Source organism: Mya arenaria, chromosome 9, assembly GCF_026914265.1.
Source record: "Mya arenaria isolate MELC-2E11 chromosome 9, ASM2691426v1".
NCBI lineage: Eukaryota > Metazoa > Mollusca > Bivalvia > Myida > Myidae > Mya > Mya arenaria.
This window is the reverse complement of record NC_069130.1, coordinates 32,525,020-32,548,323: the sequence shown is the minus strand read 5'-3', so window position 1 is coordinate 32,548,323 and position 23,304 is coordinate 32,525,020. Positions and strand designations below refer to the sequence as shown.

Sequence of the window (23,304 nt, the reverse complement as noted above, 5' to 3'; positions counted from 1 at the left end):
CAGGTAATGCAACAACAAGATTAACATTTATAACAAAAGTTCACATATTCTGTTTGATATAAGGCAGTAATATTGTCAAGCCCTTATTTTCTGTGAACTACGCCATTTAACATAATGTCGCTGAACTGAATCATGCAAAATGCAATAATGATATTAAAAATGTGCATTCAATACCACTAAAGGACGAACTTACTGAGGAGTTGCTGTTACTCCAAAATATGAGTACAAATCTTGCATACATAGACTACACTAGTTACCATACACTTATACCGTAACTCACTATTGTAAATGAAGACACAACTTACTGAGAATAACAAGCCCCGCAGCGGTCTCAATGCCCTCGAGCTTCATGTTGAATGTCTTAATGTCGTCCTTGGGCAGCTCAAGGTGTTCTACATAGAAGTCTAGGACAGGCTCTGCACGCACTGTACACATGTCAAGCAATATTTTTGTGCTGGAGGAGTCCACACTGTCATCAACTGCTGGAATCTTATTGTCTGGAAAATAAGTAAGCACTTTAGTTATGTAATCTATGAAAAAGACGGATCCTTTCTCTTCATTGTTAACTACTGCCATAGTGTTGTCAGGAAAGCATGGTGAGATAATTTAGCACTTTCGTTGAGACATTCATTTTAATGGCAAAATCATCAGATGAATGTTCTCACATATTTAGGTATAAATACAATGCCAGTTTATCATCACAAAAAACAAGATAAACTTGTCTTCATCAACCTCCATACTCATGAACAGATATGTACCTAATAAAGATGTGTTGGCATCAGCATCATGCATGTCGGAGGTGTCGTTGCCAATCTCTTCGCTCTCGTCCTCACTGTCCTCCACCGAGTTGCTCGCCAACATGAAGTCCACATGGATACTCACATCCTGAAGGGAAGGGAGATAAATACAAACAAATGTTTACTGAGAAGTCATGGAAGATAATAAGGCTGAACATATATCCACAAGGTTCCTTCTTTCTGTATGCTTGTCTAACATCAGGGGAATACGGATTTTACAAGGGAGGACATTAACAACACAAATTTCATTAAAAGACAGAATTCTTCTGTGTCATTTCCCTTGACAATAGACATTATTTAACACAAAGTCATTTGTTTTCCATATTTAAAACTGTGGTAGCTACTCAATTATTTACTGCCATTTTCTATTTTTGTAAAATAAATTATTTTGATCTGTCTGTTTTTTTTTGTGTAATTGTGTATGTCTGTTTCTAAAGAGCACAAGTCATGAAACTTAAACAAACGATGCTTATGTAGAAACTGAAACAATATTTCAGGCAAATACATTAAAAACTCACCATAACATTGTGTTTACATTTAAGAGGAGACCAACTGTGAACAATAATCCTGTTTCTACACCTGAATGGGACCTTTTCATGGGTCTGAACTTCTGACCGGAATAACTTTGGTTTTATGAGATTACTCTGGAGGGTTTTCTCTGTTCATTTTTCTTTCAGTTACATCGTAAAATAGTTTCTACGAAAGTCATGAAATAGGCAAATATACTGTGTGCTTTTTTGAGAGCAAACAATAAATTGAATTAATGTTACATGTAATAGGATTTCATTTTATCTTATTGCATTGGTTTTTAATGTTAGAAGAACAGTAACGGTTTCTGAGACGCATAAAAAAATCTGACATTACAAAATACCAAGCATGATTGGCATTTCTATATATAAAATGGCAGAACTAAATGTTCATTTACATTTTCAGTTATTTCTCCGATAATCAGAATCTGACTTTTAAGACAAAAGTGACCACTTCTAGAAAACTTAATTATTATGTCCTTAAGCCGTTCATAGTCATTCCCAGTGTGATTTTAACAAGAACTGTCACAGAGACAGCGCGCTCGACAATTCCGCCGCTTTTCAGTGTAAGGATTGAAAAGTTTTGGCGAATCATGCATGGATCACTGTTAGATTAGATTTCAATGCAATACATGATGTGCTGAGATATTATCATAAATGTGGTTACATGCAAAATTTTAACCAGAACTTTAAAGTCTAATAATAAAGGGCCATTATTTGCAACATACAGTTATCTAACTTGGTTATTCAATTAGGTTGGGTGGTTGAATACCATTGTATAAAGTCTCAATGCAATATATCAAGTAGTTGCTGAGATATTATCCTATGTGTGCTAACATGCAAAACCTTAACCAGAATTTCTAAGTCGAATAATGAAGGGCAATTATTTGCATTAAATGCAAACTAGAGTTATCTAACTTAGTTAATTAAGTAGGTTGGATGGTTGAGTACCATTGTATCATTAAGTCTCAATGCAATACTTCAAGTAGTTGCTGAGATATTAACCTATGTGTGCTTGTCAAATAATAAAGGCTTATTATTTGCTTTAAATGCAAACTAGAGTTATCTAACTTAGTTAATTAAGTAGGTTGGATGGTTGAGTACCATTGTATCAAGTCTCAATGCAATACCTCAAGAAGTTGCTGAGATATTAACTTAACCAAAGTGTGAAGCCGACGCCGACGCTTGGGTGAGTAGTATAGCTCCCCTTATTCTTGGAATAGTCGAGCTTCGAATAGTCGAGCTATAAATCATTTGAAAACTCATAAAGGTTATGGCACAAAACAAGTTTAAAACAACATTCTTTACATTGTACAAAATAAAAAGCATTTTGTTATCAAAAGGATGTCCATACATTTTATCATTATTCAATTTGCAACAATCAGAATGATTAAAGCAATTATAAATATCCAATTACCAATAAAAAAAAATATGTAGTTAAACCCAGGAAAATTTAATGGTCTTCGAAGAATCAGTTTAGAGAATTAAAACAAACTTCATCATCAATTTAAGTAATCCCCTGTTACAATTACTTGCTCGTGTTAACTTTGAGAATAAAAATATTTTAGGGTAGTAGATTCAAACTCTACCAAATTCTGTTTTTTTCTTTTATATATAAAAAATTATATATAATTTAAAATATGACTAAAATGAAAACTTTTTGTAGGTCAATTAATGAACAACACTTTCAAGAAAAGTGTACTGTGTATGACGCAAATACTCTAATGAAATAGTCCATCCATTTACAAGTATCAACCCTCCTGTACCACATGTGTCTGTGCATATTATTTGCTCAGATTATTTCTGCATTTTGTTAGATAAGCATTTACGTGACAAACTTAAAGGGCAGCAGTTACACATGAAACTTATCATGTTGTCCATGACGTCAGAAGGTGAGTGAGAGCACATGAGATATTGCCTTGAGACGATTCAAATTGTCACCTGCTGTATTTTAGAGTCATATTAGCGAGAAAGGTAAAATAATAACAACCAACAACACAGTCTATGTCAGTGACAATAATATCATGTTAATCACAGTTGCAATACAATGTAAATGGACAGGACTAAAACTATTTAGATGCAGGACTGAAGATATTGCACGTAAACAAGGTCACTGATAGATTACTGAGGAGTGGTGCCAAAGCTATCCACAATTGGAATATAATGATCTCATCTCAGTTTCCCTCAACATGAATGCCAACCTTAAAATGACTTAATTAAGGATTGAGTGCAATCTCAAAGGTGACCAATGTACTATGTAGTCATCATATATAGTATTTCTAAATAAAAGTCAGTCAGAGCCAATTAGTTTAAACATTATATATATTTTACAACGATTGTTGTCACTCTCGTTGGCACGATGTTGCGCGAGAGTCTTGTGTTTCAAACATTTCTATTTTAAGGAATTTGCTAGTTTTTTATGTCACATTCTATTCAATGTTCCTTTTCTCAAATTCCTGGGACACATGTAGAAGAAGGACATATAGTGTCATTAAAAACCAACCCATACCTTAAACACTGGTAGACCAACCCATACCTTAAACACTGGTAGACCAACCCATACCTTAAACACTGGTAGACCAACCCATACCTTAAACACTGGTAGACCTGTGTCGAGCTCTGACTGATGACCCAGCACCAGATTTTTCCCAGTCACCGTGATTACTGGCTTGCTTGAGTGCTCCACAAAGATGTACGACTCTTTCAGGGGTAGAATCTCCTCAATCTGCCCACAGCTGGAACATACAAGTATAAAATAGTACTTCTTAGATTTCTGGTTAAAAAATTTGGTTTGGATCAATCCATATAGGTAAAATTTGGTTAAGTATTTAGAAAATGATGCAATGTGTATGTTAATATCTCAGCAACATGGTATTTTTCTTTAAACATGTATTCATTTCATTTCAAATACTTTTGTTTTCAACAGGATGTTTTTAAAAGATTATCTCTTGGACAAGGTTGTATAAAATTTCATACAAGACTATTAAGCCTTTTATAACTCACTTCAAATTCTGAAATATAATCTAACTAATTACAAAACCTATTCCAAAAGCTTACTGAACACTGGTCCGGATGTTAAGGTTTCTGCGGCCAGGTGTGGGGAAGTTGCGATTGTTGACATATGCCACTTTCCGTACCAACATTTCTACATCAGACGCATTCCTGCCTGTGATGCTGAACTCTGTCATATCACTGTTAAAACTCACAGACTGAAAATAGCAAACATCACATCTTAAAGTAGACAATACTTATTGATCACAAAAAATATATTCAATAGTATTATATCATTTTGATAAGAAATCTTTCATTTATTCAATTTAAGTGCAGTTTGAGTATAACAGATTCAGGCCCAAATAAGATTAAGGAGCTTAGACCCCTTTTGAAATGGTTTTCAAGGCCATTTATACCATTTTAAGGTATTACTGATTATTTGAATGCAAATATCCATAAAAAACTAAACAAATATAACATATGTTCTCAATCCTGATTTCAGGATGAAATCATCCCTGTTTGTTTCTTAAACACATTGATGAGCTCATTAAAACACTCTACAATACTGACTATAACTTCATATATACACGTACAGTTCCACTGGGCATATCCTCGAGGTCGGTAAAGTCGAGGTTTTCCTGGCAGTTGTTGAGACACTGGATCACCCGTTCACTCTCCGTCCGGTCCTTGAGCAGAGATAGCCCGGCCACAAACCCATGGAAATGGTCTACGTACGTCTCATCTAGGCCTGCAAAATACAATAAGCATGTTTGTTATGCAAGTCTGGTTGTGGAGATTGCACCATACAGACACTGTTGTGAATCTTTTTGTAGTGATTTCTTTCAAATATCTTATACCGTAACAAAATTCTCTGTATACTATTTCCGGCCATTCATTCTGCTTCATACATGCTCATTTTACTGAGCATATTATTACACAGCAAGAAGTTAGTATCTGAAACCAAAATATACTGGTTGTCTGGTTTGCTCAGCGGTTAGTGCACTAGCTTTTCCGCATGGCATTCTGTATCTTGGCACATGTGGGTTTGCTTTGTGTTCACCCAACTGTACAAGTTGGTTTTCTAGGTTTCCTCGGTTTTCCCCTGCAAAACAAGTCTACACTCTTACGCAACATTATTCCAATGAGAGTGACTTAGCATAGGTTTACATAACTTTCTCCACAGTCATGGTTAAATAAATAAAATTTAAACCAAAATATACTGCTGACATAATAAATACCTAAATAGTATTATATTAAAATGAAAGGAGACGTTGTACATTAATTATCTATAACATGAAAGGAGATGTTGTACATTAATTATCTAAATGAAAGGAGATGTTGTACATTAACTATCTAAATGAAAGGAGATGTTGTACATTAATTATCTAAATGAAAGAAGATGTTGTACATTAATTTTCTAAATGAAAGGAGATGTTGTACATTAATTATCTAATATGTGACATCATCAGTGGAAATGAGTTCTGTAAAGGAAAAAGAGACCTTTCTTTTTTGTGAGGTATCGGGTCTCAACAGTACATTGTAGCTGATTTTAAATACTTTTGAAAAGTTTCTACATTTAAATTTTCAAATTCCTATTTAATAGTTTGTTTCATGATGGCATCATTTTTTTTAAATTTCATTTTCTGTCGTAAAACCTGAATATCTCCAAGACTCCTTTTGTAGCCAAGTCACGAATGTAAAAAATGACATTTCAGATTATGGCTGTGAATAACAGACAGAAAGCTTATTAAAACCATTTTTTTGTTTTTCTAAAATAGAAAGATTTCTATATAATTCCATTATCCGACATGTGACTGGCAGCTGATGTTTTCTGTTTTTGTCCCTGGAGTCGTTACATCCATGGAAATGGGCAGACAAATCACATCCCTGATTGTATAGATTCTATGAGAGAAAAATGTTTATAATAAGTGACAATTGATTTTTACAAACCACTACCAATTATCTCCAACATTAGAGACAATTATTTATTTTTGACAGCACCAGAATATTGTTTAATACTGCTAGTAATGTAACACGGCAATGGTAAATGTGTTTGTTTTCTATTATTTCAATAGGTCATCTCAATCAACCTGAGTCAATTACACACCAGTTGCCCTTGAAATGCTGTAAACATAACAGAACTAATAACCCTTCTGGGTAAGGACTTCTATTAACAGATAGAGATCAGACAGGAACTTTTAAAAATAATCACTTAAGTGCATGGCTTAGGCATTTAGCAAAACATTTCTCAATTTTCAAATTTTCAAAGCGTGTAGCAGAGGGTTTCTATTTAAGATAAATACAGAGTATAATTTGATGTCTGTTATTCTTATTGAATGTCTGTTCTTGACGTAGATAGAATTCAGGCTTAAACTCTCTCAGACTGCGCAAAATGAAATTTCTTGGAGAAGATATTTTTTCATCTACTCACAACCAATTATAGAATCCTATTTCTAGATACAAATTACCTATGAAACTCATGTTAAATTGTTGTTGCTTTAAGACATTTCCACGACTTATTTGGTCATACATCAGATATCACCAAATGCCCCATAAAACAACATGATGTGGATGTTGAAATTGGCTTTTAATACATCTCCAAACATAGACTTATGGAGCAAATATTATTATTAATCTTACAATAACAATTTCATTATTTTCAATGGTTATTTTTGTAATTGTAACCATATTTTTATTACTATAACTCATTTCCAGTACCATTCAGACTTGTTTTTCCTACCTTTCCAGCAGGCTCCCACAACAAGTTTCGTAAAGTGAACACGGTCGGTTGGATGTAGCGGCCAGTCATCTAGAATCTCAAAGTTGTCCTGGGTTGCCTCCACTAGCTTCCCATCAACATACAGGTGCAGCTGGAATAGAGAGCAGAAATATGTGAGAATTAGAATTGAGAGCAGTCTTTTTTAATTGAATAGAGCAGAAATATCTTAAAACTTGAATTAAGAGTGGAAATATTTTAAAATTTGAATAGAGAGCAGAACTGTTTAAAAACTAGAATGGAGAGAGGAAATATTCTAAAACTAAGACGATTACTTTTGTAACATGTTTGTAACATGTACGTGGTCATCGCATGAGAAGCCAGTCAGAAAATTTGCAGAAAGTCAGTAATTTTTTTTTATAACAAGACAGTAAACCAGTTACAGTTTCTTTGATTTGAATCAAAGCATTTTATTATACATGATATTAATGAGCCCTTGTTGTGTAATTTCAATAGCATGAACAATTCAACACACTGATTGGTGCTATGCTAAAGATTTTTTTAGAAATATTTTTTCGATCCAATCATATTAGCAATAATTATAGCATGTGACGCTTTACTGGGAAGAAAGCTGAATTACCAAGTGTAAACAGGAGTCATTATAATGATTAGGGTTACTGAATTACAGTGTGTCTTTACAATCCCCCGCGGTATCTTAAAGATTAAGTCGAAAGTTGAGATGATCAAGTGTCATACTTTCATTATTTTCCTATTGAACTCTCGCCAATGTTTAAGAAGAAAAAAATTGTTGACGGAATGAGAAAAATCAACCTATTGCCCTTGAAGATTTTCCGACAGATTTAAGATTTGGAAAGCTACGACAGAGATCCTTCAATGAAAGGGGCCCCAGGTATCCCTTACCAGACACAAAGTTGTTATCATCTTTCAATACAAACATGTGCCTCATGGTTAGTTAACATATAACTAGACTTAGTAAGGTTTTTCTCATTATGAATATGATCGTCAAGAATTGTGAAATCAATGTTTTGTCTCAACTTGTCTGTGTGGCCAATATATCGGTATGTCAACCCATCAGTACAGCATGTATAACGACGATAAATATTGAAAAATACTGCCATCCCATTGGTTCAAAAATAACTTCAAGGATTGTACAGATTCAGGTTTCATAGATTTCTTTTAATAATACAAATTTCATCTTGTCATGCAAGGTCATGAAACCAAATATGAAGACAGTATTGGTTTCATTATTAGTTATGGTGAAAGATATATATAACTTCAGTCATAAGGTTAGTATGTACCATACTTGTTTTGTAACATATTGTCAAGGACAATGTTCCAATAGCTAGAAAGGGTATTAGTGAATATCGTTGATTTAAATGCACTCTAGTAATTGCATGGTACTTATTAACGTTCCGATACTTTAGTACAAACTGCTGTATGGGATAGGTTCTTGCAATATACACCATGTATAACCTCGAAAACTGATGCACGCATGTGTGTGCTCACACATGAACAACGTTAATATCGCTTATATAAGCTGAGTTTATAAACTTTTTGTCTGTAACTCTACCTTTTCAACACACATGCATAGCTTCAATGTATGCCATGAATCCAAAGTCAAGTTGCTAAACATTTAAATACCCAACTTTTATTTAAATAACCTGTAGTGGAAACTTCACAATGTTTATATTCATTTGGGAAACGAAGGTCAGGGATGTGATTTACTTGGCAGCTCTATGGTGAAACCTTTTCGGTGATGGGTTAAGGGGTTGCTTAAGGACCCTGAATGGCAGTAAAAGGTGGTGAAGCACCCTGCAGCAGAGGCAAAACTGGCTTTTAAGAAGTATAAAACATAATAATAACTCCCTAAATAAACCGCCAATGCTTAAAATGATAGAGCAAATTCTGCAAGCCTCGTTTTACAAGATGGAAACAAACCTCGGGGAAGTTCATGGTGAAAGCGTAATGGTGCCACTGTCCGTCGTCCACCTCACTAATCTTCCAGCGCCACTCTGCTGGCTTAAACACCTCCAGGTCCGATTCCTTGGCACTCTCACGACGCAGCACAAACACCAGCTTCCCATTGTGGATGAACAATGCGTAGTGATGCCGGCTCATACCTGGAAACAGGAGGGAAGCAAGGTTATGGTCCGGTGATGTCTTCATATCATGAAACTTTTCAATATTTGGTGTATTAAAAGCTTTATAATGCCATATATGGATGTTTAACAGGTCCTATTTCTGATAGTTGCCAAATTCATTGTTATAAAAATAACATTCCTTAACACAGCCATGAATTTTTTTTAATAATGTAAAATTTGCCAGAAAATGATTGCATCAGATTGATAGACAGAATAGTATCTGTAATATGCCAGCCTGATAAATGGACTCCGCAGACAAAAACATCTGGTTTATAAATAGCAAGATTTTTTTAAAAAACAACTTGTTGCATAGATGTTAAATCACTGATGAGATCTACATGTTTTTCCTCTAACTAAATATGATTTCCAACAAAGAGCCTAACAGACACAAGTACTTCTTACACTGGTTTACTTCCGACAAGAAACAAGTAAACTATTTCAATAAATTATCAATAAAATATTTAAACCTCAACTCTCATTCCTTAAAACAACGGCTTTTCAGTAATTGCAAATATTGTGGATTGTGATTCATCACGTTTCTTTATAAATTGAAATTATTCATATTGTTTTTGTTTGTCAGCAGGCCTAAACAAATTTAATCAACATGTTAAAAAGCGTTAATTTATTATTTGTTCAATGTATTGTTGTCATTAGCGTTTCAATTTAACGTTAAAAAGTGTTTTTAAGTGATTATTTTTTTCTGGCGTTATTGTGACATCATATGCTAAACTGTTTCCAGTTATGGTCTGGTCATTCTATTTACAGGATGGGTGAGAAATAATTACTGTAAGAACAAACCGCAAAATGAAAAGGGAAAACGCAACTTTCCCTTTTCAGCATGGTAACATTTTTATTCAACAGAAACCCTTTGTAATGTCCTCAAAGCATTTCTGTAGGATTAGAAATATCTTTGGGAATATTACCAAACACTTCATAGTATAGTATTGAAGAGTTATAGTGTGGTTTTCAATATTTCTGGTAATATTCCCAAAAGTATCCATAGTATGCCAGGTTTTCTGGGAATATTACCAATTTGATCTTGAAAATTTGGTAACATTACCAAAACATTTTGAAAATATTTCAAAACACTTTGTAGTATAGTATTGAAAGTTGTGGTGGGGGTTTTAACATTTGTGGGAACATTCGCAAAATAATCGATACTATTCCGAGAGATTTTCTAAAATATTCTTCAACTATGAAAAGTCACAAATATTTGGTAATATTCCCAAAAAAATGTTGAACATTTTCTGCTAGGATTCTGAATATAATGTCCAGGTTTTCTGGGAATATTACCAACTTGATCTTGAAAATTTGGTAACATTACCAAAACATTTTGAAAATATTTCCAAACACTTTGTAGTATAGTATTGAAAGTTGTGGTGGGGGTTTTAACATTTGTGGGAACATTCCCAAAATAATCGATACTATTCCGAGAGATTTTCTAAAATATTCTTCAACTATGAAAAGTCACAAATATTTGGTAATATTCCCAAAAAAATGTTGAACATTTTCTGCTAGGATTCTGAATATAATGTCCAGGTTTTCTGGGAATATTACCAATTTGATCTTGAAAATTTGGTAACATTACCAAAACATTTTGAAAATATTTCCAAACACTTTGTAGAATAGTATTGAAAGTTGTGGTGGGGTTTTTAACATTTGTGGGAACATTCCCAAAATAATCCATACTATGCCGAGAGATTTTCTAAAATATTCTTCAACTATGAAAAGTCACAAATATTTAGTAATATTCCCCCAAAAAAGATGAACATTTTCTGCTATAATTCTGAGTATAATGTTCAGGTATTCTGGGAATATTTCCAATTTGATTTTGAAAAGTTGGTAACATTACCAAAACATTTTGAAAATATTTCCAAACACTTTGTAATATAGTATCGAAGAGTTATGGTGTGGTTTTCAACATTTCTGGTAATATTCCCAAAAGTATCCATAGTATGTTGAGAGGTTTTCTAAAATTGATAAAAACTAGGGGTTGTCACAAATATTTGGTAATTTTTCTGAATTATGAACATTTTCGGCTAACATTTAAAATTCGTCTTGGGAATAATGTCCAGGTTTTCTGGGAATATTACCAAAGTTAATCTTGAAATTTCTGGTAACATTACGGGAATATTACCAAACATTTCAAAGTATAGTATTTAAAGTTATAGTGGGAGTTTTCACATTTTTGGGAACATTCCCAAAACTATCGATATTATGCCGAGAAATTTTCAAAAATATTCTTCAACTATGAAAAGTCACAAATATTTGGTAATATTCCCAAAATAAATGATGAACATTTTCTGCTAGGATTCTGAATAAAATGTCCAGGTTTTCTGGGAATATTACCAATTTGATCGTGATATTTGGTAACATTAACAAAATTATTTGAGAATATTACCAGATGAACTAAAAACAAACTAATTCAACAAAAAGCCTTTGAAAACTCCACAAATAGTTTATGTAGGACCAAACAGTTCATAGTATAGTATTGAAAACTGGGGCTTTTCAACATTTTTGAGAACATTCCCAAAATAATCCATATTATGCCGAGAGATTTTCTATATCATTCTTAAACTAGAATTGTCACAAATATTTGGTAATATTCCCAAAATGAATTACGAACATTTTCTGTTATCGTTTTCAAATTCATCCTGAATACAATTATATTATCTTGAAATATTTGGAAACATTACCAAGACTTTTTTGGGCATATCAAAAGATGAATTGAAATAAAATAATCCAAAAGAAAAAGCTCCACGTGGGCTGCTGTAGGACATGAAACATTCAGGAAATATTACCAAAATCTTCATTGCATAGTATTAAAATTAACAGCAGGTTTTTTCAGCATGTTTGTAATATTCCAAGAATAATCTAAAGTATGACTAAAATTGTTCTAAACATTTCTAAAACATGCAATATTCGCAAATGTTTGGTAATATTTCCAATAAAAATATAAACATTTTATAACAAGAGATGTTTGTCAAACATTAATCCCCACCAACCCCTGAGCGCCATGTTGTCAGGATTATTTGAACAATCGAAATATGCATGGACTTAAATGACAGCTGATTGGTCATTGCCATTGGATGACTTTAAGGCAGTTTAAAGATTATGACCATTCAAAGTGTGAGGATAGTAGACATAGTGTTCAGATGATAACATATATTTGCAGATAAAATGTGTCCTCTTAGAAGGGAATAAGTAAATACGACAACATTTTAATGGCGAATATGAGTTATGACCATGACGTTTGACTCTAATAAGTGTTGATTGATAGAAAGACATAGATTACATATTCCTGGTTGTTTAAACCTACTAGAATGTTATTTCAGTATTACAGGTATGTCTCTTGCAATTTTACAGTTTGACAATAATTATTGTAAATACAAGTGTGGACTTTCGCATATTATGATTAAAAAAAAAACACAGAAAAGAACAGAACAGACGTTTATAAGTCATATACATCAGAACATCGTCTAAACACATACACTTAGGTTTTTGATATCAAATGCTTGTACATGGTTAGTGCTATGGTTAAAGACACAAATATGTTTACGTAAAGGCAGCGGTATCAGAGGATGAACTAAATTAATAATAATAATAAGTATTATTAGGAACAACATTACGAATACATACTGATTCTTTAACATAATCGCAGAGCTTAACCAGCTCACATTTATTGAGAGTTAAATATATTTCTGGGAATATTACCAACTAAATCTTAAAAGGTTTGGTAACATAACCAAAACAATTCGGGGATTCTTCAAACTTTTCCAACTTCCAGTCAACTCTACAGTTGAAATCCTTCGTCTATACTTTTTCTCTAGCCCTGATGATCTGGCTCTGGGATACATTGCTATGAAAACATCATCTCCTACATGGCTGTAGACGTTGCACATCCCCTGTTTTCTTAAGCTTTAATAACCTCCGAACTGGTCTGCCTTTTTCTGTTTTACTTGTCTGAAAAATAATTATAATTGATAAAACATTATCTATGAACTTTTTTTACAAGCAATTAAAATTTAACACGGTGCATAAATATGAACTGGTCTGCCTTTTCCTGTTTTACTTGTCTGAAAAATAATTATGATTGATAACATATCTATGAACTGTTTTTTAAGCAATGAAAATTTAACGCGGTGCATAAATATGATCTATTTGTTTATTGTTCTTTATTATTTAAAAATAATACATGACTTGATGGGGTAACTTAATTGTAAAAAGTACAGTTTTCTGCAGCAAATTTTCCCATTTTTGCAGGCAGTTGAATACATACATGTATGGGTTTCTTTGGTGTTGATGTATGAAGTGGCTGTTGTGGTTCCTCTGGACTAACAACAGCCAATGGTTCATCGGACTCCTGAATTAAACCGTCATTTTAGTATTGTATCATGACTTTTTTCCCGTTTTACTTCTTTATGTGCAAAATTAAATATAATGTCAAGAGTTTGTGCCTTCCAAACTTATCATTCTAATAGAGGTTACACAGGGTCACTGCTTATCAACATTTCTGTGATAATGATCTGAAGCAACACATAAGCCACAGTCTTATAAATACTCCTGACTGCCCAGCTGGTATTCAATTCCAATGCACATGTTTTAAACGAGCTGTACATCTTATTTTTAACTTTTTTGTCGTTCATTAAATTTCATATGATTCAGTTAACTTGAACTTATAAGTTGAAGAATTAATTTTGTTGTATACCATTATACTTACATAAACAGTTTAGAATGATCTCTATTTGTGGGATATTATATATTTTTAATAATAAGAGCTATCACTAAATGTCATGAATATCCCCACACGCCCAAGTCAACTCATTTTAAATACGACCTCGTATGACAAAATTGAACACCGAACACAAGCTATCGCCAGTTAGGCTGATAAAGAAATCATACGAAAAAAAAATGACTTAGATGTCCCTTTATCAATTTCAAGAACTGTAAAGAGAACATTGTGATTTCAGTTTTAACTTATAATTTATCAATTAGTGTAGGCCAATTCTCTATGTATGCAAATATTTACCCCATTCTCAAGATCATTTTGATGCAAAAACTCACCACAAGCTTAACACTGTATCAGTCAAAACAGTCAAAACAAAGATCATCTGGGAATACACACATTCAACAGCCCAGCAGGATGGCCCACTAAGTGGTAATTAATTGAATGGTACAATTTCATGGTGATTTCATGGACTGATTAGCCTTTTTCTCAAAATGAGGAGTAAATGGGAGGCAATTTCTCTGAATTGTAGAGCGCAATGGACTAATTTTTATTTTTCGCCAACTACCTTAGGATAACGGCAATCTACATGCCAATGGAACTTACTAAAATATTAAAATTCTAACCCTTGTAGAAAATTAGTTTTCAGTTTAACCGCACAAAGGCATATATTTATAAACCTATTGACCACACTATACACGAGGTTATGAACACTTGCAATCCTACAGTTAATGCCGCTACTGAGCATCAAGCTGATGCTCGGGCTTATCAGTGGAACTAATCTAACATAACTGTAAACTGACCACTTGACCCTTTCCCTGTTGGGAGCTGTTTGTCTGATTAATTTGAGAGTAATAGCTGTTCTTGTCTTGAGATTTGGGCCATTTTATGTTAGGAGGTTTTTCTTGGTATTTCAACTTTCGCTATCTTGATTATTAAAATAATTTTATTACCGAATGCTTTTGTATAAATTTTGTATATCATAGTTATTATTATTATTATTATTATTATTATTATTATTATTATTATTATTATATACGGTAGTCCAAAATCCACTATACTGACGTCCATCAAGTATCATTGTGCAATGTTTAAATGACGTCATAAAACAAGTTTGTCATGAATGTAACATTTATTACGAAATCATGTATCTTTTAAGTGATTTAAACCATTGATATATATATTAATAACATGTCGATCCGGAATGTCTTATTCAACTGTTGTTGATGTTTTAAGATATTGATTTCAGTCAGTAAGCGCCTCGTGTGACTTGAGTCGAATTCCATCTCCCTTATCAAAACGCACTACTAAGTTATTACCCTATTATAAGATGCTTTAATATACACATATTTTTGCTTTTTCGCAAAGAGAAAATAATATGGAGAAAATATATATTTCTGGAAAAATGCTCTACATACATTGTATTACAGAAACATGTAATAAAAGTTCAGTGATTGCTGTGATTAAAAATTTACATCAGCTGTGCATGTAGGAGTGCAAACGATCAGAAAAAGTTGGATAATTTTAAATATTATATTAAAATAAAAGGAGTCATATAACGTTCAAATATACTGGTATGATATCAAAAGTCCATGAAGTGTGTATAATGTTTAATCACTTTTCTAATGAAGAATGTTCTCACACAACAATGCAAATTAAGAAGAGAAATCTTACAAAGAAAACAAACGTTGATTTAACTGTGTCAGTAAAGAAGATTTTAATCGCTGTTTCAAAAGCTATATTTTAGGATATGAATTTTCTAGAAAATTACATAAACTAAGATACACAAACATAAAGAGGGCTTATATAATTCACATGTAAAGTGGGCAATGATGTTTTTTTGAAATGCATTTTAGCAAAGACCACAATGTCAATGTATCAATAGAAACCTATGAAAGTTCAGTTTCAACATCAAGGTATTATAGTGCTCAGATTACAAAAAATAAGTTGTAAGCTGTGTTATAAGTAATAAGAATATCTAAGTACATCAATATATGACCTTATTTTTTGGCAAATGGTTAAAATATTACATTTCTTTTAATATTACATCTTATGCCCCCATAAAATGGGGGGGGGGGGGCATATAGATTTGCCCTTGGTCGTCCGTTTGTCTGTGATTCCGTCTGTAGGTAATATGCCAACTTGTGTTACTTAAAACTCGATTATATTACCTAAAGTCCATAAACCTCGGGCGTTATTTAGGTAAGGACGTTTTGCATCTCGGGTTACGTTTCCCACTGCACTTAGTAGAGTTATTATAATTTAATCAACAAAGTATTTCACCTGAAAACATACGAACCTCAATCCAAGTGATGACTTCAGAGTTTACAAAATTTAGACTTTATAATTATGAGACTGTTAGCAATTGGATAATGTTGCTATGATTTAATACGGTTGAATTACGCGTAATCATCCTAAAGTGAAAAATAGCAATGTATCAAGTTTGCAGTATTCTTTTCTTGTTCCAAAAATGCAGCAAAAGAAAGTATTAATTTTCATTTGTTGTGAAAATTGCGAAAAACATATTCTTTAAATATAACCATATATAACAAACTTCATTATAACTGCATTATTGACACTGTTAGATATACATGTAATACAACATAAATTATTATGTTTTATAAAACCTAAATATCCATTTCATTCAATTGTACATTTCATTGGGTATAATAGGGTTGATATTGATACTTTTGTAGTAAGTAGACAGCTAACGTTATCTTAATGAAAAGTATAAATAAAAATCCCATGTATAAAGTTATTCCGTTCGAAATTAAATCAAACGATAAGACTGAATATATTTTTTATTTACTTCAATGTTTCATTTCTTTGCTATGGAATCAATGATCATGTTTTTTTTTTCATTTTCATAAATAGTTTAAAACTAGAGTAAATGATATAAATTGCTTTTCTATAGTCATCGTGAATTTTAGTGCAGAAATCGTACTGAAGATGCTCTCTGATAAATATCCTTCTGACCCCAAAACTAACCAGGGAAGAGTGGTTAATGGGCCCCTGCTGACAGAAATTGGTTATCTCAATTACATGCATGATAAACACCTAGCTGTGAAGTGAGGCTTCGAAAATGGACCAACATCCAGAAACCTGGCATAAACTGTAGGACTGCTTGATATGGGCACATTGAAAATGATCCATGTAATAATCAAAATAATAACTGGTAACATGAATCGTATCTTGTTAACCAGTTAGAATGTACTTACTCAATGGAATTCATAAACACTTACTAGATAACCAGTTGAAGCTAAAGGCCAAAATGCATTTATAAATATGTGGTAACACGAATGTTATCTGCCGGTAATTATGTTCCTAATTAAGTGGAATTCGCTAACCATAACTAGATAACCTGTTTATGCAGCTAAAAGGGAAAAAGGTGGCAGTTCCGAGCACTTTGAAGCCAGTTTTTAGTATTGTGATATTTATCTTACAGAGAACAGTTTCTATTAACTAGATAGCTTGATAATTATCGCATAATTAAGTGGTTAACACGAACAACTCGCAGACGTTAACAGATAATCTGACGGCAGTTATGTTCCACCGTATGTATCAGACACATGAGGCCGATAACCTATGTTAATCATTTTGTTATTGTGTAACTTGTAAAGGTCAATCTCTGGAATGCTTTGATTGTGCAAACATTAGCTCATACATCCTTTAAAGAGTCACATCTGTTATAAAAAATGTATAACTAAATAAATAGTAATAACATGATGATTTCATAAATGTGCATATCTACATAATTATTGAAAAAAGTATACCTTTACACGTTTAGTAAACGCATGCAAATAACATTTAATGAATGTAAATGTAATACACGTTGTGAATTGAAGAATCACATTTAATCACATATTAAAAAATATTGCATTCCTGAGAGGGCAATAGGAAAACATATCAACAGCATAACATAAATAACTGCACCTTGTTATGCTTGTAACGTGGGAGAATACTCCTCGTATTGCTCTTTCAAGAATGCAATACTTGTTTAATAAATACGAGCTAAATATTTCTGAATCATGTGTTTTTGAATTTCACTACAAAAGCTTCATGATACTAAGTATTTCTTTTTTCTATTTTACATCGATTGAACTGAAAATGTCCATCGATTATATCAATTATCCCTCTCAATGACTGAGTCCCGGGTCATAAACAAGTAGGCCAACCGCCTTTATTATGGGACCGTATAAATCAAAGTCGTATTTTCCTACCGGGATTCAAACCAACGACCTTAATAGTCTGGCACCGAATTAGCCGGGTATAATGCAGGAAAAACAGGAACAAATTGTTCAAAGTTCTGATTATCAAACACTCAGCCATTTCTTAATTTCAAGTATGCCTCTGAATCACGGTATTGGGTGAATTATAAAAACTCTATAGAGCATTAATGAACAAAATATCACAATTATATAATGCGCATTCCATTAACATGAATTCCATGCGCATATAATCAAATAGCGCCTTTGCGCCGATAATAATATATATGATTAACCGAAGAAAATCGCATGCGTAAAGTAAATACAAATTGCAAAAACATACTCCTGCGTTGGAAATATAAAAAGCCGAAATGTGCTTGAATTTATACTGAAATAGTTCTTTTGTAATTTTTGAAACTTTGACGTACTTAAATAAATAAAAATGACGAGTCTGAGAACGTCAGTGTAACTGATTTGTTTATTGTGTTTATTAAAGTTCAAAAGCAATGACCCTTAAACAACAATCATACTGCAGACACTTAAAACCAAAAGTGAAAGTAAATTGCGCAGTAGACAATTAAATATTTTAAAGTTGAAATAATGCCGAATTACGTAGCATTATAAAATATAATGTTAATCTAAATTGAGCATTAAGATAAATTCCATGGTGTATTCAATACAAACATTGCTTTTAATCTGCCTTTACGACATAAAGGTTAACTGCTTTACATAAGTAGAGTTATTTATATAAGATTATTTGAGTAAAACATGTAAAGTACCTGAGCATTTAAAGAGGTTTCCATTTCCTCAAGGGATATTCCTAACGTGTTGGTTTCTTCATCAATGACATCTTCCAAAGAAATGTTTTCTAAAGATATTCCGAGATAATCCATTATTGATTTCAGCTAAATATTGTGGGAATTAGTTTCAATTAACTGATAAAGTTCAACAAAATTTAAGCAGACTATCAAAGTTGTGTATCCTAAACAGTTCAGTCAAAATCAATTTTATTTCACATTTTAGTAGTCATATTGATAAATCACATTCTGGATTGTTTCTTATTGGTTAATTATATCCCTCCGCAAATTTCTTAATTTCTAGACATTTTCCTTCAATCTTGAAGCTTCGTTTTATGACCTGCTGATGAGCAGTTATAGGCACTTGAACAACTGTTGCGGATTTCAGGATAAATATTGATCTGATCTTGACACTAATGGGCTTTGCAATTACAAGGGTGATATCTGACATCGAGCTGGTGTTACTGAGTGTTTTAACTGGTAAAATAAAACAAAGGTTTTACTATTGACTGATTTTAGCGTCAATCTAGTCCAAACTTATGAAAATAGGCTCTGGACTGAAAAAATATATATCTGGCAACACATTCAATCATAATAATGTTAGCTTTTGACTAAGCTGACAGTACAGTGACTAAAGCTGAAACAAATGACTAATAAGCATGGATAACAAAAACCTTTTCCCCATTTCTTGTCTCATACAGATCGCATTGCAACTGCATAATGTCAAATGTATATGAATGGTCAAAGGTAACATATTTAATTATCAGTATAATTGAACACAGGTTATTGTTAATATGAATGCACATTTGTATAGTTTTGGGTCACCGGATCGATTTGTTGATTTGTTGATTGCCCTTACAGAAGTATGCCAACCCTTCAGGTAGCTCATAGTGGTTAAGCACCTGATTTGCAAGCAGGGGGTTGAGGGTTCGAGTCCCGAGCTGTTTATAGCTGTGTATAACCAGAACTCGTTATGCCCTATATTGTATCAGCCCTACTTAGTTAAAAAGCACCATCTACAATTTTATTTAACAATACGTGTACATTATACTCATCTCCCTCTATATATGCACTTGTTTTCTCTTTATTCAACAGCATTGATACTGGTACTGTTAGAATGGGCGCTACCTAAGTAAATATCAAACAATATATCTTGTACATGTAAGAACTTAAATTTGATTGAGAACTCAATCCTTCCGTCTGTAATTTCAAAAAAGAAGTCGATTTTAAATCGAAACAATAACAGGATAAAACTGTTTTCATCCGTCTGATCGCGTCAATTTGTGGTGTATGCTCCTTTTCATAGTTTCAGACTAAAAGCATGAACATTGATATTGATATATGTGTATGTTACACGTGTAACTTATCACAGACACAGCTAATGGAAGTATTAACATCATTATTGTAATTGTTATACGAACGCGTTTTGATGTGCAACACAATTTTTTAAATTACTTTATGTACAGCTCAATATCATAAAGCATTAATCATTGAAGGTCATTAATAGCAACTTGATAATGCAGGACGTTATATGTATGCGTGTGTGTTTGTTCGTCCATCGGTCCATATGTCCGTGCGTATGTTTCTTCTGTCTGTACGTGTTTTTATATGGATGTTAAAATGTAGAGTTCCAGACACATAACCTTAATCTTGACATTGTTATATTCATATAGACATGAATATACGAGACGACCACATCGTCAATGGTTGCGACAACAATCAAAAGGATTATGACAACGATGATGACAAAATGAACATGATATTGAAGACAAGAACTATTACGAATCTGCTGATAACGATGGAAATAATAATGCTAACAATTAATAATAATTTAATGATTATCCTTATGATGATGATTAATATTATTATAAGTATTATCACGTCCAAAGAGCATTCAACTTTAGCAATGGTACGTCACATTGCAACGAACAACGGTGTTCAAATTATTGACACGAAAATATGTAGGAACATGACTTCTAATTTTTTGCCGAAAAATGTTTGGTTAAGTGCAAACAGAATAGAGACATAATAAAATTGGGACTTTTGCAATAAAACAAAGTGCCATACCAACTTTAATTACATACATGTACTATGTTTTAAACTACACGATTGTTCCAATTATACTATTAAAGTCCGAAATAAAATCGATATTATAGTCACATGAAATAGGCGTCTATACGACGTCTAAAGAAACACGGTAACTTAACTGACTATCTAACAGTTAATATTTTAGATTTGCTCCATTGCAAATCTTCTTATGTAAGAATAAAGCTTGGCAGATAAAAAACTTTTATAAAATACTTCAATAAGTATGATCGAAGAAATATATATCTTAAAGAAATTGTTGTTTTCCATTCATTATCAAGATAATAAATTGGCTCCCCGGGAGGCCGCTGACAAGATTATTTCAATATTGTACAAAATTAGCATAGGGACCAGCGTTTAAAGTAGATGAACCAATGTTAACGTGTATAAGAACTCTTGCACAAGAAAAGATGTTTGATTAATGACTTCATGTATAAGTCTTCAATGTGATCTCATGATGACGCAAGTAACATAGATAGTCTTAGTAATCTGTTGCAAACAAAAAGATTGTGTATGCCTTAATATAATAAAACATATGTATTACAATTGCATCACCGTAAAATCAATATAACAATTCACTAGAGTGACAGGTACATTCGTTTATGTTTCAAGCATTGGTTTTACTAATCATAATAATATTACATTTTGATTCAGTGCGGCGAGTGCCTTTACTATGGTTAATTTAACGATTCTCATTTTTCGTTGGAAAAATCTTGGAACATACTGAAAGATTAAGATGTTAAGAAAGTGTATAAGCTTTTTCACCAGTCAATTTGTAACCACGCCCCCCTCCCACATATCCGGGGAAATGGGCCGTATTTTTACCTTTCAGGTAGCCCGGTAGTGCCGGGTGAATGAGGTGGTTTTGTCTTTGCGCCAAAAATAGCCAGGCATAGTCTTTACTTGGGTGCGGGGGAATTTTGCGAGGATTTTACCACTAGTTTTTCCCCGAAGGACGGGGATCATGGCTGGACCAAAAGTCAAAGTCCCCGCTAATCCACGGACCTGGGAGGAGGGTGGGGGGGGGGGGTTGGGGGCGTGGTTACAATTGACTGGTGCATTACGTTGATATACAAGTATGCAGTGTCTATGTAAATGAACGTTACCTCCGTATTATTGAATGCAGCAAACGTATGTTTTAGATACAATCTATGCATTACTATTATTTTGTAACCGTAAGTAAACTATATATAATCAGCAGCATAAAATTTCAAGTTTTCGTTTCAGAATTTTATTATATATGTTTTAGATCAATCCAATCAGATTAAGAAAACAATGCAACAACTTGTGTTTTTTTTATATTTCTTTTTTAGCATCACATTTACACTTTAAGAACTTCTTATTGTTGCGTTTTCATCATCGTACTGTTATGTTTTGAACATCGTACTGTCCTCTTTTCATCATCGTACTGTCGCGTTTTGACCATCATACTGTCATGTTTTCACCTTCGTACTGTCACATTTTCAACACCGTACTGCCATCATGGGACTGTCGCCTTTTTGCCATCGTACTGTCATGTTTCACCAACGCACTATCATGTTTTCACCTTGTAATGTCATGTTTTCACCATGGCACTGTCGCCTTTTCGCCATTATACTATTTTGTTTTCACCATCGTACTCTCATGTTTTCACCTTCGTACTGTCATGTTTTCAGCATAAGACTGTCACCTTTTCGCCATCGTACAGTCTTGTTTTCACCATTTTACTGCCTTGTTTTTATCAACGTACTATCATGTTTTCACCATCGTACTGTCATGTTTTCACCTTCGTACTGTCATGTTTTCAGCATTCGACTGTTTTCTTTTCGCCATCGTACTGTCTTGTGTTCACCATTGTACTGCTGCATTTTTACCATTTTACTGTCATGTTTTCACCTTCGTACTGTCATGTTTTCTACATGGGACTGTCGCCTTTTCGCCATCGTACTGTCTTGTTTTCACCATCATACTGTCGCCTTTTAATCATTTTACTGTCATGTTTACACCATCATACTGTCAGGTTTTCACCATCCTGCTTTTATGTTTCACCATCGTAATGTATTTTTTTCATCATGGGACTGTCGCCTTTTCGCAATCATTCTGTCTGGTTTTCACCATAGTACTGTCGTGTTTTTACCATTGTTATGTCATATTTTCGCCATCGTACTGTCAATGTTTTCATCATCGTACCGTCATGTTTTCACCATCGTACTGTCGCGTTTTCACCACTATACTGTCATGTTTTTACCACTTTACTGCCATTGTTTTCATCATCGTACCGTAATGTTTACGCTATCGTACTGTCATGTTTTCCCCAAC

The 23,304-nt window shown here is 33.1% G+C and overlaps 1 protein-coding gene across 1 annotated transcript in view; it reads right to left on the bottom strand.

Moving 5' to 3' along the window:
- LOC128246622 (calsyntenin-1-like) overlaps positions 1-23,304 on the bottom strand; it is a 74,979-nt gene that overhangs the window by 6,809 nt on the left and 44,866 nt on the right. The window contains exons 8-14 of the mRNA XM_052964914.1: positions 8,991-9,172; positions 7,056-7,185; positions 4,909-5,063; positions 4,382-4,533; positions 3,915-4,059; positions 759-885; positions 306-497 (exon numbers count right to left, since the gene is read on the bottom strand). Coding sequence (XP_052820874.1) covers positions 306-497; positions 759-885; positions 3,915-4,059; positions 4,382-4,533; positions 4,909-5,063; positions 7,056-7,185; positions 8,991-9,172 — 1,083 coding nt within the window. The remainder of the gene's footprint in view (positions 1-305; positions 498-758; positions 886-3,914; positions 4,060-4,381; positions 4,534-4,908; positions 5,064-7,055; positions 7,186-8,990; positions 9,173-23,304) is intronic.